At 41.9% G+C, this 15,859-nt stretch overlaps 1 protein-coding gene across 3 annotated transcripts in view; it reads right to left on the bottom strand.

Annotated features, from left to right (window-relative positions):
- Positions 1 to 8,451: 8,451 nt before the first annotated feature.
- Positions 8,452 to 15,859, bottom strand: part of GRM1 (glutamate metabotropic receptor 1) — a 173,249-nt gene continuing 165,841 nt past the window's right edge. The window contains exon 8 of one of the 3 annotated variants that reach the window (XM_088537035.1): positions 8,452 to 9,370. In XM_088537035.1, the coding sequence (XP_088393161.1) occupies positions 8,533 to 9,370 (838 nt within the window). In that variant the 3' untranslated portion in view covers positions 8,452 to 8,532. The remainder of the gene's footprint in view (positions 9,371 to 15,859) is intronic. The other 2 variants (XM_010224617.2, XM_088537036.1) reach the window with 2 other exon arrangements.

A 15,859-nucleotide genomic window follows, 5' to 3' on the forward strand; every position in this document is an offset into this window, starting at 1 on the left:
GTGTCATCTCATAAAAAAGAACTGGAAGCTGTTTGCAGCTGGCAAAACAGCACCCTGTTGACTGGGCTAGGGCTCCAAGTCTAGATCTTGCCAGGAATGCTCCATGCCCCTAGATCTACCAGCATATCTTTCCTCTTGTGGGTTAACTGTGCTGTGGACTGTACCCTCATTTGTGGATTGGCACAGCTTGGAGTTATAGCTTCTCTTCATGTGGTCATTTTAGTTCATGAACTTTTGCAGACTTCTGAAGCTTCCTGTAAACACTGGTCATGAGATAGCTGGAAACAGGAAGGAAAGTCAGGAATTCAAAGTCTGACCTAACCTACTGATATAGATGGCATCTCTTTCACAGCTATGCCACAGGGATTATAAAAAAAGGCCAGAAGGAGCAAAATCTGGAGTGGCATTGAGAAGAAACTGAGAAAGTAAAAAGATTGTGGAAGTCCCGGTATCTCTATATGCCCTTCTTTTATGTCTGTACACAAAGCAGAGAGAAAGACAGGCTGAGACTTCCAAGGTGTCTAAAGCATTTCCATATCCAGTTTCTACTTGTCTTAATTTTACACTGACTCCCAGTTCCCTTCTTCAGCTTTGAAATACCTCTGTATAGAGGAATGTCCTGAAGTCACAAAATGAGTCAACAGCAGAACAGAGTCCTGGGGCTGGGCTGAGCTCGTCCCAGACACAGCGTTACTCCATCCTGGCTTCCCATTACAGCACCTCATCCACGGACCTCTTCAAATCCAGTCGTCAGAGACAGCAGAAAGCTGCAAAACTCTCTTATTCTGTATATTCTTAAAGGAAATGACCATAATGGTCAAGGACACTTTTCAGAAAAGGAAACAGAGCTCAGAAGGAGAAACTCTCAGGATTGCTGAGGAATTAGGGCCTGTCACACCCTTCCGCTTTGCTGTTGTCCTAAGGCTGTTAAGGGCGTTGCACAAAAAAATAAGAATAACAAGTAGCAGCAGCAAATGCAGAGACAAATCGAAGATCCTTATGACTATAAAATGGAGCTTAGGGGTGGGAATTGAAGGGAACCTTTAGGTAACTCAAAAGGTAATAGCAGAGCTGTTGAACCAGCTCCTCAGGGAAAATGACGCTGTTCATGGGCTTATTAATACCATTTAAAGTCTTCAGTTTCTCAAATAGCATCATGCAGATGTACTTGAAAAACCTGTCTCAGTTAATAATGTTGCTAGTTATCCTAGATATTACTTCTGAGTGAAAAAAACTTGCCAAAATATTTGTCAAATTAAAACATACTTGAATAGGTTTTGCTTAAGTGCTCAAGCACCATGTGTATGAAACATCCCAGAAAAATACATCAGTTCTTCCCTTCTTTCCTAGAAGACATCTATTTGTCAGTGAATTTTAAATCCAAAAGGAACATTAAAAAAAAATCTATGCTCTGTTTCTGAAGTTTTTCAGATTCAGCTTCTGTCAAGAGCTGTCACTCACAGAGGTGGTATTTACGTATCTTGTTTTGATGATATTGCAGTGCCTATTTTAGCGATTAACAAGAGCAGCTAAATAATGAAGGACCAACTCTTCAGCTTTTTCCAAAATAGAAATCAGAGTAGCTGACAGGACTTTGCCAGAATGGAGGATCTAGATGAAATCTTTGGGGATACATTGCCCGCTGGTTAGTCAGTAGAGTCCTACTTGCTTTCCCCGTAATAAGTTCTCTCTCTCATTAAGGACAGCGAAGGATAGCGATAGCCCTCTGTGCTCCCTCAGGCCTGCTGGTGGTGGCAGCTTTGAGGGGGGCAGACCTGATGTTTCAGCCTCCGGTCACTTGATAGCATGTGCTGCTGGGCATTCAGAAAAGTGGCAGTTCATAACCCTATGGAACAGGAGAGTGGTTCTTTCAGGATTTCTTAATCATAGTGGAGAAGGCTAGTCTTACCTCAGCCCTCATGGAGCCTGCTGGAAGGGAGCAGGGAAAAAAAAAAAAGTTCTTGTTAAGATATTTACTTCATTTGAGGCCCTCCATGGTACTGAAATCTGGTGGTGAATTGTAAAGAAGCTCTGTGAAAGCAGGGAGCAGACCCAAACCAGTCCCATGGGCACAGCATGTTTCCGACGAGGAGGAGTCAAAGATCTGTAGTCCTAATATGGATGCAGAGCCTGGTGTGCCCCAAAGCAGTCCCATGGGCATAGCACGTTTTCGACAAGGAGGGGTCAAAGATCTGCATTCCTAATGTGGATGCAGAGCAAGACAAGGAGGTAGGAGTCCTATACAACATACTTTGGTGTGGGTTGGGGGATGGATCTCATGCCACCTACATGCTGCATGGTGTGCAATAAATAAGTAGGTGGATTGAATGTCATACATACACAGCACTCCTAAGCTCTTATCTGACTGCACTGTTGTCTGTGCCAGCTGCTTTTCCACCTACCCAAAGGCCTTTTGGTTATGGGAACCCACAACTCACAAGGATATTTTACTCCTGTAGAAATATACTGCTTACATCCACCTTTGAAGTAGAGTCTGTAATAGATGCTTTTTCTTGGTACCCATGACCTGCTTTCTAAGGTAGGGAGCAGTCCTTTGTGTGATTTACTGAGAACTGGAAGCTGAATTAAGCGAACACAAAGAATACCTTGCTTATTTTTTTGAACTGGGTAAGTTTTACCTGTAGCATTGCAAATGGCAAATGGTCTCTCCTACTCTTGTTGCTCTGTTACCATCTCTGATTGGAAGTTAGCAGGGTTTACCAAACTGGGGCCCAGGTCCGGAAATGGGGCATGTGACCATGCTACTCTCTTGACTGTCTGACATTCCTTATCTGCCTTTTTTTCTTTTGTCCTTGTTGAAAATCTTATGTTGATAAAAATAGGCCCTGATATTCACTACAGAGCCTGCTTCTCCCTCCAACTGATTTGCAGATGGGTGCATGCCAAGTGTCTAGTGACTCATTTATTTGGGAAAAAAAAAAGAACCACCACAATGTAATCCGCAAAACCATGCTTTTCCCACTCCTATGTAAGAAACATTTTCTACGGTTGCCCAGACCTTGGGCAGAACAGCTAGTAGCAACCTATTTATCTGTTCTTTCCTGAAGAGTGACACAGTTGCAGGGCGCCATTTCCCATTTACTTTTGGTTTTGGTAGTCACTCACTTTCAGCAAAGTGGATGTGACACACAAGCTAGTCCAGAAACCCAGCTTAGCGAGGAGAGGTTTGGTGACAGGCATGGGCCGAGCTGATGGAGGTGCCAATATTCTGTCCAGGCATGATCCATCCTTAGCACGAGTCCAGAGACTAAAGCAGAAGTATGCTCATCTGCTTTGCCACTCTCTGGTCCTGGACCACTGCATCCGTTTACTCAGCTATTTTACACAGACTTTCTTGACAGCTTGCAAATATTATGATCATTTAATCTGACCTCCTGCATAGCAGAAGCCTAACAATTTTGCCCTGTGAATTCTGCACTGGTTTGAAGACTTAAAGGAAATTTGCTTAATCGCGCAACCATCTGCTACAGCGCTCAATTATCCTGGCAATTCAGAATTGCTTGCTTCTAATTTAAAGCTTTCAGCCTTATGCCTCTCCGGTCTTGGATTTTGTATGCCTATCTTGTGCTAGATTAAGAGAGATGCTGTCGCAAGCATATAGCTCTGCTGCTTTTCCAACTTTCACATTATCTGTCTTTGAGATTGGGGAAAAAGGCCTTTAGAAAGACCCTTCAGCACTGAAGCAGCAGTCCTTCCCATCATCACACAAAAGCACATGAACTCCTGTGTAATTCTAGGGACTAATAAAGCAGCTTCGGCAGGCTGGAGCATCTGGCTTTCTACATATTTTCCTTTAGCACTTCCACCAACTGTTGTTTGCTCATATCTCCTGGATTCTGTTTATATAGATTTTGCCCAATCTGCTCTTTCTGGTAATGTTCATATTGTTGTGTGTTTATGTGAAGAAAAAAAATGTACTGAAATATTTATGTGGTCTGAAATGACATAAACTGAGATGATCTTGATCCATGCTGAAAGCACAAAGCACAACAATATGAAAACTGAAAGTGACTCAAAAAAAAAAAAAAAAGAAAGAAAGACTTGCAGGGCTCGTTAGGTTAGTCAGGCTGTTTGGAAAGACAGGCATAAAATAATTAGTACTAACCTCCTATGTCAATATTGCAATCTGTAAACGAAATTATTTCCACAGCATCTGTGTAGCTAGAAACTAGAAAACAATTCTCGTAATATTTTTAGATGGTTCTCAAATGTTACCATGGCTCTTACTCCCATGTCCATTGTACTGGACTTCACAGAAGGTCTACTTCACAGAATTAGTATAACATGTTTTTGGGTAAGTGAAAAAGGACCAGGTCCATGACTTAATTTTGAAAAAAAAATATTTAAAGAAAATAGAAACTGAAATAAAAAATCCTGTCCATAAAAATCACCTTATATTTTGAATGTTTAATGCAGCAGGGTCGATATATAGTGCTATTCATTTTGATGGGAGTTTATACAGTTGTTCTTACAGATAATGATCTGTTTGTATAGTAAAAGTATTCTGGCCTGCGGGAACGATGTCGATATTGAATTAGGTTGTAAACTTTCCAGCATAGGTAGGATGAAAGCAAGATTAGGCATAAACCAGCACAACCGAGGTAGCAGGGACAGGATCAGACGCTGTGGTGTGGGTCCTGCAAAAAGTAATTGCAAGATTAATGGTGGCTGCAATCTTGGACCACATGCTCTAGGGAGGAGTAACTCTGCTGTGTTACCCAGAGAGTGTTTTAGTGATCAAGGCCATATGGTCAGCACAACCTTCACTAAGAAATGGCTCGTTTAGATTTTATTCAGCCTGCCTCCAAAACAAGCAGACAGAAACTCTTCCATATGCGAAGGGACGAAACTTGTTAGCGCTTACCGCGAAATGTAACAGCACTCCGTGGAAGTATTCCTGCCATGCAGTAGCTACAAGTGGCATAACCCCTCACATGAATGCTCTTACAAGGTCAGATGCAAAACGGAGCCGCTAGAAACAATCCTATTCCCAAGCAGAAAGAGGAGAGCTAGGTTTTTTATGTTTAGAGTTATTTGGGTTTGAACTAGGGCACCAGAAGACATTTTCTCTTAACACATCCCACATTCCTGAGGCACACGGCAATCCAGTGGCCCCTAAAAAGCCACCATGTGAGGAAATCACAGAGCTGAACAGGAGTCAGGAGTCCCAGTACTTTGCTATAAGCAGAGGCAGTTGAAGCACAAAATGCCAGGGATGGATCAGTGCCTGTAACTAATAGCCTTAAAAAAGCATGAATGAGTTTCTAGAATGGGAGAAGTTGGCATCCCACAGAGTCAAAAATTCATGGAGTAGTTCCAGTGAAGGGCTGGGATTTCCCCAGTTCCTTGGAAAGCAAAATTTCCCAACATTTCCCAGTAAATTTTTTCTACAACTTGCCAACCTTGACACCTACCCATGGTACTCCTGATCTTTACCAGCAACGCAGAAAGCCATTTTCTGTTTTCTAAACAAAAATCTCTCCATCGCCTCATGTACATGCCAAGGCTAGCCAATACCTACCTCCATTAGAGCATTTTGAACACGATGCTGAAAAGCTCTGGAACAAATACTACTAGACATGGGTGTTTTTCAACTTAGGAAGCAAAAATTAATAATCTTGGTATTCTATTTTTAAATAATAAATAGAAAATATTTATTTTACAGCATTTTCAAGATCATTTTGACAAAAAGGCAGTTTTCATCAAGCATTTGACAGACCCAAAGAAGGTACTTTTACAGGAAGCTTCATAGATCATACAACTACATACACGAGGTGAGTTCTTGCTCTTTATATATATTTATGTATGTGTATGTTTTCAGTTTTAACAATTACAAACTAAGAGTTAATATACTAAATCTCAAGAAAACTACTCATGATATAATTACATTGCAGTAATAAAGTCAGTGCTTAATATGTTCAAAACAGACAGCTATGAAAACTACAGTACCCAGCCATATTGCCATCTCCCTGACTATATTAGCCTATTGTGTTTCTTTTTCTTATCTACCTCATTTCTTCAAAGACTGTACTTCATAGTACCAGCCCTGTGCTTTTCAGAAACAGCACGAAGCATCTTATACTAAGATTATAAGAAGATAAAATTCATTGCTAATGTGGTGATCAGCAAAGAAAACATCGTATTTTATCATCACTTCAATACATAATTAGCATTAAAAAAAGAAACTAATAACAACAAAATCCCCAAAGCACCAAGCAGACAAAAATCAACCAACCCCCCAGGTGTTTTTAGTTCATTATAGAGCATCAATCTGCTGACAAAAACAAAAATGTAACTTTGGGCAAAGTCAATTCATGCTTTCCACATTGGGATGATGATAACAATTGGCTACTAGTCGCATTGAAAGTAACAAACACCATGAAAAGAGCATCAGGAATAGAGATTACATCTGATTTGGAACAGCAGCCAAATCTTCCAACACCTCTGCTATATACTAAAGTAACGAAATTTGGATCTTAGGAGAAAACACGATGACTGGCAACAGAACTTCTTAAAATACAAATGGAAAGAAAGAAGAGTAGAAATATAATGAACTCAGAAAAACTCTGACAGAATTTACACAATGAGCATAATTAAAAATCATTTTTTGCAACTATTTTAACATGAAAAGATTCCTTTGGAAATAGTGCAAAATAAAGTAAAAACGTGGGACAGACCCTCAGCTAAATCCAGCACCACTATCAAAGTTCACAGGAGCTAAAATGCTATCTGAATATATGTCATATACATATGTAAGATAATATTAAATATAATTAAGTTCAAACCACAGCAATTAGATCTGGACTTTGAACATGCCACCAAGGTGCGTTGGAGTAGGTCCATATCCAGGAAACATATGAAGGTCAGAGGAGGAGGAATGAATGACAGCGCTACAACTACCTACAAGTGACTTTTAAGATAACAAGATTCTATATTTATTTGAAGAAGTGGAAGTGTGTAAAAAGAACATACAACTAAACGTAATAAACAGATTAAAAGAACAGTTTAGAACAAAACCTGGATATTTATGTACACATTAAGCACTGATGAAAATTTCTGCCTGGACATAATTTTATTTTTAATTATCAGAAGCAACTCAATAGTTTCAATACATTTCCCTGCCCTACCTGTATAGGTTTATACTGGCACAAGATTTCTAAAACAGACTTCCTCTTTTTTGTTTTCTTTCTTTTGTTTCTTAACCACACTTGGCTGCAAACACTTAAAATAACAAGTTCTCAATGCACTAGTTATTAGTACCATATGTCTACTTCATAAAATATCTGCAAACTAAAGCACCCCATTATAAGGGTAACAATTGTCTGAGCTTTATATGAAAAAATGTGGTAGCACAGCATACAAATCTCCAAAGATCTATTGAATATTTGTAACAATGTGATATAAAACATGATTGAAACATAAAAATATTCATAGTATATTCATAAGACAATCTTCCAGTGGTAGTTAGTAGTTATTAGACACTACAGTTCACACATACTGTACACACGCATACAGAGACACAAATGTTTGCTCACTCTCTTGCTTCTGGACTGGCTCTGTAATCCCCAGTATGGAATCGCCTTTGCTTCAGTGTAGTAGTGGTTGCTCTGAGTATACAGCTGCTTCCCAATGTATTTGATTCAAAAGTAACATAAAGGAAAGATGTAATCACATGGTAAGTATATTATGAAAAGTTAGTCAATAAATATTGTTCTGCTACAGTGAACGTTGTGTAACAGTTTAGCCACATGGTTTACAATCTTATACAAAAGGATGTTCTTTTAAGTCCTTATCACATCAAAAATACCACCGAAAGGAGTTTCCCCAATACCTTCTCAAGTCTCAACTTGATAATAGTCCTGCCTTTCTTCACAATCATCGTTCAAGAAGACACCTCTCCACCACCACCACCAAAAGAAATCTATTACGAGGAACAAATCATTTAGACAAAAATCACTGAGCCATATGATTTCCTGTACTCCTCATCCCCCAAAATATTACACATTATTATACCAGCTATAGAAACGAGAAAAAAAATCATTTATGCATATGTGTCTCATATACAAATAGCTCCATTTCTCCTTGCCACAGTCACCTTCCTGGTGCCTGGATTTGTTGCTTCTGTAGCAGACAGATTACAGTCACGAGATGTGCTAACGACTCCTCCGAGGTCACGCTTCCCAGAGTCCTTTTCAAACATTGCCAAGAGAGGATGTGACTGTGACTTTTTTTTTCCTGTGTGTTTATTCATTTTTTTGCTATAGAAATTGTCTATTGGGTTTGTGCTTTGTTACATTTTCCTATCATCTTCTCAAAGTAAAATATTTTTAACAACTAGAGAATGTTGAGCCCTCAGAATGGATTTTTTTTTTTTTGAATTCAGGATAAAGTTTTTGTCATTTCATTTTCTGCTTTCCCCCTCTCCCGCACCCTCGGGAGACTTTTTCCCCCAGGATCTCCCAAAGGGCAGATGCTGTAGTCCTCCTTGTCCCATCTTGGCAGCATCCCTCTCTACAGGGTGGATGAGCTTTGCTTGTAATCCCTCAGGATGACAGAGGCATAGGTCATGTCTGGGGGGGTGCAAAGCACCGATTCTGACACAGGGGAGCTGGGCACGGAGCTGCCCGAAGCCACTGAATCCCGAAAAGGGGAAGGGGGCGTCAGTGCCGGAGAGTCCTCCAAAGTCAGTTTGCTGGTTGCCGGCTCATCCTCCTCGTCCTCCTCATCCTCTGGGTTCTTCTCGTAGACGTAGCCCTGGATGAGCTTCAGCTTCTCGCTCTGCACGTCCTCGGGCAGGGGGGATGCAGGTTCCTGGCTGAAGGTGACGGCCTCCTGGACAGGAGGCGGTGGGGACTGCCCCTGGTGTGCGGGCCGCACACTGTTGCCCGAGCCGGGTGAGGGGAGCGCACCATTGAAGTCAGGGATGCTGGGGGCAAACTTGTTGACCACTCCTTGCAGCTGCTCCATGAGGGAGCGCGGCTGCAGAGGCAGGTTCTTGGGGGACTGCTCGGGCAGGAAGAGGCGGGTCTCCTCCGCTGTGGCCGGCAGGGGCGGCGTCATGGCCACCCGCCTGTGCACCACCATGGAGGGGCTGCCGGGCTGCGCGAAGCGGACGGGTTCGCTCTCCTGTTCCTCCACCACGTTGTACAGAGTCTTACTGCTGATGTCGGAAAAAGTCAGGCTCTTGCCTTGGCCATGGAAGCTTTTAGTGAGGGGTTTGATCACTGCAGTCTGATTGCACCCTGCCTCCTGGCTCTTCACATGCACTGAGAGTCTGTGCCACATGTGTTGTCCCTTGGGAACTTCGCTTCCACCTGGTTCAGACCATGACACAGACTTTCCATTAGAACTATGAATAAAATAAAGATGGGTTTATTTGCATTTACATTATGCACACATGGACAATATAACAAGCCTACAGAAATACTGGCTGCTTTGCTTTGCTTCATTAATCATCTCTCCCTCCACCCCCAGTTCTTCATGTCACAGCATCACACAGCATCACAGAATGGTTAAGGTTGGAAGGAACCTCTAGAGATCATCTAGTCCAACCCCCCTGCTCCAGCAGGGATACCCAGAGCACAGAGCACCCAGTCGCATCCAGGCGGGTTTTGCCCTCCCAAAAGGAAGCAGGGAGAAATATTGCAGAGGAAAGTAAAAACATCTCTTAACAGCAGCAGTTACAGCAATTTTCATCCTCCTGGTTGCCCACCCCACAGTTGTTGTAGAAAGCCCAGTGCATGGGAAGGGTTCAAGGAAAGTTGGCTGTGTTTTGAGGACTCTTTTGGTTTGTATCTAGGTTCATTCACTGTACCTTGTAGGGGGGAGGCAAAGAAAACAAGTCACAGGAAGAGCTTTAATTAAGCCTGATTACAGTTTATAGGAAATATTTCCAAATTGTTGGAGGAAAAACAATGCACAGCCCTAGCTTTTGGCACTCAAGGTAGCAGGAGGAGCTGTTAATGATTCCCCCTTTCCTTTTCATTCTCTGGCCACCATTCACACTTTGAAATATATCAGCCACTACAGAAAAGAAGGAGGCCCAGGGCCTCTTTCAGGTAGGAGGCAAAGTACACTTAGGTCTTCTGGCTGCTCATTCAGTTTGTTGGCCACCTCTTGTTTTCATATGCATGACTAAGGCTACAGAGAGCACTCACGGGTCCCCTGAGCTTCTTTTGCCGTAGAGATTCCTTCTGTACAGTTAGGGCAGACCAAATACAACTCTTCCCAAGTGACCGTTATTTACAAAAAAGGAGGAAATGCTGGGACTTAACACAGTTGGTGTGGGTGGGGAACAAACAGCAACAGGATCATGGTGAGTCGAACCTTCCAACTCCTCATGTGGGTTAGCTCCCTTCGAAACGCTAGGCTGTTTGGTTGAGTGAGAACCTGAGGGTTAAGGCTGTATCTCAGGAACTACAGTGTTTGTTTGTTGTTGTTTGTTTGTTTGTTTGCTTTACTTTCTCTGCACTTTCACAGGGAACATCACAGATTCCCCTCAAAGCAGGTAGGGTAGAGAGCTGAATGCCAGGTAAGAGGACCAAACAATTGTTTAATTGCAGGTCAAACCAGTAGACATCATTCACAAATTATAACATATATCATCTGAGTGCAAACCAGAGAGAAATTGTGAGATTATCTGCACAAAGCAGCCTTATCTCAGGGTTTCATCCCTTAGAGGGTAAAAGGAAACAAAGGACTGAATTCGGGGTGCTGTGATTGCAGTGCAGAAGGAGACGATACGGGTGAGAGGATGGCATAGTTGTGCTGCCTGTTCTTATCGCAAATGCCAAGGGAGATCACTTGTCTTGCATACAATCTCAGGTACCTGCCTAAATAGTTTGCTTTTCCTGATTGAACTGCAGTCCTCCTCATTTTCAGGGAGTAAATAATTACCTGTTGACTTTTATAATTAGTGGCCAACTTTGAAAGCTTGCAGAAACCGGTACAATTTAGATAGTCTGGTAAATCTACAGTCAAGAGGGAAAAAATATACATAGGCACTTTTCTGTTGAGCAATAAATATTCTTGGAGGAAAAAAAAAAAGAATTTGAGATGGATCCAAACTGTGAAGGTCAGTTCCAATGCTGGACTCCAACACTGGATCTCTGGGCTCATCCTCTCTGGGAAACGGCCCACAAGAAAAGACCAATCTGAAAGATTCATAACTCTCTAAAGCTTGGTAGGATCTGGAGCTGTTTGGATTTAGAGCTTTCACCTAGGGGAGAAAAAAGTTCTTGCTGAAGAATGAAGCCTCTATATTATATTGATCAATGAAAAGATAAAAGTGAAGGTTTAGAAGCATTCCAATTTTGATCAGAATGAGCTGTGATATGACTTTCTTTTTGAAGATTTATAAAGATAAGTAAATGTATGTAACCATTGGAAGTAAAAGATTTTTAAAGTCACATTTTAACATATCAAGATTTACAAACACTTCACACAGAAATGTGTTTTGTCTCCTTGCAGCTCAAAACAAGTCCCTGCTTGTAGACATTAACATAAGTCAAGTGCTCCCATGCTGTATTTTGCTGATGCTATATCTTAACAAATACCGCAAAAAGCTTTTCTGAAACAAACCAAAAAAAAGTCATGATTACCAGCTTGTGCTAAGTCCACTTCAGCAACACTTTCTTCTTTGTATCTAGCTCTGGTGCATTATCTCACTTTTGAATGAGAAAAACCCCCTCATACCATCTGTTTAGTGCTTATTTCATTTTGTTTGCAAGATTTTGTATTTTGCATCAGAGTAAACACTGCTATTCTAAGGAGCTGACTATCTCTTTCTTCGGATAAAACTTCCCCCTCTTCTGTTAGCCTCCCCCTCACCCTGAAGTTCTTCTGTTCGGACTCCCTTCTTCCCTAGCACGCTCTATCATGTGCCTAAGGGGGCCCAAGCCAGCTGCTGCGCTCCATGCAGTTACACTGAGAACACAATATCCAACCGCAAGCAAACTGCTCATTCCAGATCCTCCTGTTCCTGATGTGCTCCAGGAGGAAAGCCTGTGCTGCTGGAGTGCCTTGCCTCTGCTTGCCAGGGCTTACTCCTCCTGACCTCGTCCGCTTCATGATGACTAACTTGTAAGGCACAGCGCCTCTCCTGGGAGGCATGATCACTATTTATTAAGTGAGCGTCACCTTCTTTATGAAGGAAGTGTCAATGAGAAAAGACTAAAATCAGAATAATCAACCCGTTAAAATGGGAGGAAAAATGTTTTGTTCCACACATACGCAGGAGAGAACATCAAAGCAGATTGCAGTTGGGGTAATGAAAACATGATGCTCTCTTGCCTGACAGGGAGATGAGACTGACTGGTGTTATATTGATTTTGCCAATTAAAAGGTTACCCATTTCATGTCCACTGTGTATTTATTCATCTCCTTTAACTTCCTCTCTGTTTTTTTTATACAGCTTTTTCAGAATTTAGACTTCATGCTGACTGCTCGGATATGATGCAAATTCCACTTCCATGAAAAAGAAAACTAGTGAAGAAGAGCAGGTGATCTGTGCTTGAAAGGACAGTGTGACATTCCTCTGGCAGTGAATATGGTATCTAAAAGGACAGTCTTAATTTCGCCTGGGGAATCAAGTGAGGCAAAATGGTTCCCTGAAACTTTTCACAAAAAAGACATTACAGATCTTCTGTGATTTGACCCCCAAGAGTTCCTCCTTCCCTTGTTGTCTTTTGTCAAGAAGTGAATAAAAGTGTAGGATGCTGGTTTTAGAACCAAAGCCAGCTATCAGAAAGAAATGTCTCTTTTGCCTGGTCTATGATCCATCTACACAGACTGCAGCACAGGTCTCAGTGCAGAGAGCTCTGGTTTAATCCAACTGTTCCACAACCAGCAGGGTCCTTTTGTGGAGTTCATAAACTGATGGTGAGGACATTACTCTCACTGATGGCCTTTCACCCTTGAATTATATAGCTGTAGCCCCACAGCTCTTGTCAGACAGATAGATCTGGCTAAGAAAATGCAGGCATGCTTAGACAGGATTGAGCTCAGTGCCTTGCTGTAAAACTTTGATGACAACTCCTCAGAGTCACTGAGGAGTGACAGAGTCAAGGGAACTTAAGGTTTATAGCAAAATCTATCCAATGTAACTCCCGAAGTCTAACTTCCTCATATCCTTGCATCTAGCCCAAATATTCAGACGTCTTCATGGATATCCTATCAACACATAAAAGATGGAATTTTTTGTGTTTTATAGGTAAGGATGTACATTGAGTTTAGCTGAAGTTTCTCAGTTTTCACAACGGTTTTTTCCAGGCTTTTCGTATGTGGGAAGAATAAACAGCAGTATAATTCTTCTGTGGGATTCCTTTAAGTATCTGAGTTCCCTGTGCAGATCTGTCTGTCACTACTTTTCTTTGTTAACTAAAGGTGTTGTCTTTAGCACATACATCAAGCTTTATAACATATTCTCTGCATAAGACTGATGAATACAGACACCAGATAACCCAGTAAAGAACTTTAGGCCTTAACAATTACTTGAAGAAAGAGTAGAGGTGAAGACATGAATTGATGGTCTAAGGTCGTCAAGGTACTGCCCATGCAGCTCTGGTCCTGATTATTTCTCACCAGTGAAGCTGTGGCCTGAGACCAAGAATGCAGTGAATTAGGTGAACTTTCAGTCCTGTGTGCCTGAACAGATGTCTCTTTTGCCTTGATTGTTTTACACATAGTAGTCTGTAAATAACACCATATGAAATGGTTAAGCAGTACAATACTTACAGGGTGCTTTGATTATATTAACTTTAGAAAAGGACATATTGGGAAAATGGCTCGGCATCTAGGCAACAAGGTGCTTGTCTCTGTGCCACAGCTGGAGAAGCCGCCAAGCACAGTGATTGACAAAGAGCTCCTCCGGTTTAAAAGGAAGGACAGTAGGGCAAAAGCAGCAGCTTGTCCAGAAGTCTTGCATGCTGCAAAGCCTTTCTCAGCCCAAACAACACTTTTTTTCATGGGTCCCAGGCTAGGAAAGCCAGCAGGGAAGTTCCTATCCTGATTAAAGCAGGGCAGTTAACCATCAACAAGATTTCTGTCACCTTTGCAGTCACATTTAAAGCAGGGCAGTTAACCGTCGACAAGATTTCTGTCACCTTTGCAGTCACATAAGCAGCAGTAATTCACCTGAGCCAGGCTCTGCCCTAATTCCCAGGAGCCAAGCTAACCAGTTTAAATCTTAAGGCTAGTGCCTGTGCTGCAGTGTGCTGTGGATGCTTCGCTGGTGTCTTGAAGGTCTCTTCCATTATTGTATGTACTTTAATAGAGCCACCATGGCATTGGATTTGATCAAGGGCATAACATGTTTTAAACTCAGCATAGTAATATCTCCCTGTGCTGAATGGGACCATCTTCTCAGGGCTATTCAGTGAGCTGCAGCTGGCACCTCTACCACTCAGTAACCAAGGAAGCTGCATGGGTTAGCATGTTCCTGCAAGGGCAGTTATTTGAAGCGTTACTTCCAGGGATTTGTCTGCTTTTCTAACCCAGGTTTAACCTCCCTATGGATCATCCAGGACTGGGATCCATCATCTACCACAGCCCCATTAAAGTGTATGCTCAGGGTTTTGCCTGGTAAGTCACATTTACTATCACCTAAAGGAAAAAAAATCACACACAATTTCAGTTTTAGTTCATTTACAGTGTAATCCCCTTCTCACTGATAAGAGAATGTAGCAGCACTTCTCAGAATGTGACTCCTGTTCTCGCTGTGGTACTGTATAACTAAAGTTTAACCTCCCACCAGAGTTTTTGAAAATTTAAAGGACTGAACTAACTTCTTACTCCTCCCTCCTTCCCTTCCCTTGCACATGGGATATCTTGTTCTATATAAATTGGATGGCTACTTTAAATGTATCATGGCAACTGTTAACACTAAGAGTAGGTAGGCACGAAATACAGGAAAACACAAGATGTTATCACAGAGGCACAGCCTGAAGATATTAGGGTTAGTATGAGAGAGCACAAGCCAAGAAGTGCCTGTTCTCACCCTCTGCCTTGCCAAGGCTTACTCAAATATATCTTCTTACCTAATTATTTCCTTCATTAGTTATTATACAGCGAAAGTGTAACATTACTTCAATCTTAGATACACACAAGCTTTTTAATATGCATGGTCCTATTGGTAACGCACTGTTTGTTTCTTCTTTCTTTTTTAAATTGAAATAGTAACAGTAAAGTGGGTGCAGTAGCACCCCCTGCACCCACCCATGTCTGAGGGGCACTGTGACTTGCTCCTTCTTCACAGGAGCCCCAAGGCCTGGGCCAGAAACCCTAGGCCGGACCCCAGAGCTCCCCTGGCCTCTATGACCTGGGGGGCTCTCCAGGGGGTAAGCGGAGCCAGGGCTGGCGGCAGAGGCTTCGTACCCACACTAGCATGGAGCTGGGCTGCTACCAGGCTTGTGTATGGTCCCAAGAGCAGGAGAGCACGTCCACGTCCAGCAGTTCAGGTATAGGCAACTGTCCTGAAATAAATGGACTTACTTGTGAGCAAAACAATTAGGTATAATGACTATGTAGGCACTTTTATATCACTGAAGGCATTGCTTCAATGTACTTTAAGAGTGACAACTTTAGTATATGTCACAGATCATACTTACCTAGTTCAGCAAAGGTATGGGAATATTACACCTGTTAAGTGTATAAAGGACTGAATACTAATAATTACTGGCATACCTCTAACATGACATTAGTAATGTGTGGCTTGGACAAAGCGACTTATTTTAATAGATGATACAAAGTTCAGGATAATTAACTTTTCCTGAATGGTAGGCAAATTCTGCTGGTGTTCAAGAAATTAAGATGAGAAACCTGTGAATTAAATTGAAATTAA

The sequence above is a fragment of the Tinamus guttatus genome, unplaced genomic scaffold (assembly GCF_059628265.1).
Source record: "Tinamus guttatus ecotype Peru unplaced genomic scaffold, ASM5962826v1 Tinamus_guttatus_pri_ptg000716l, whole genome shotgun sequence".
In the NCBI taxonomy this organism is placed as follows: Eukaryota; Metazoa; Chordata; class Aves; order Tinamiformes; family Tinamidae; genus Tinamus; species Tinamus guttatus.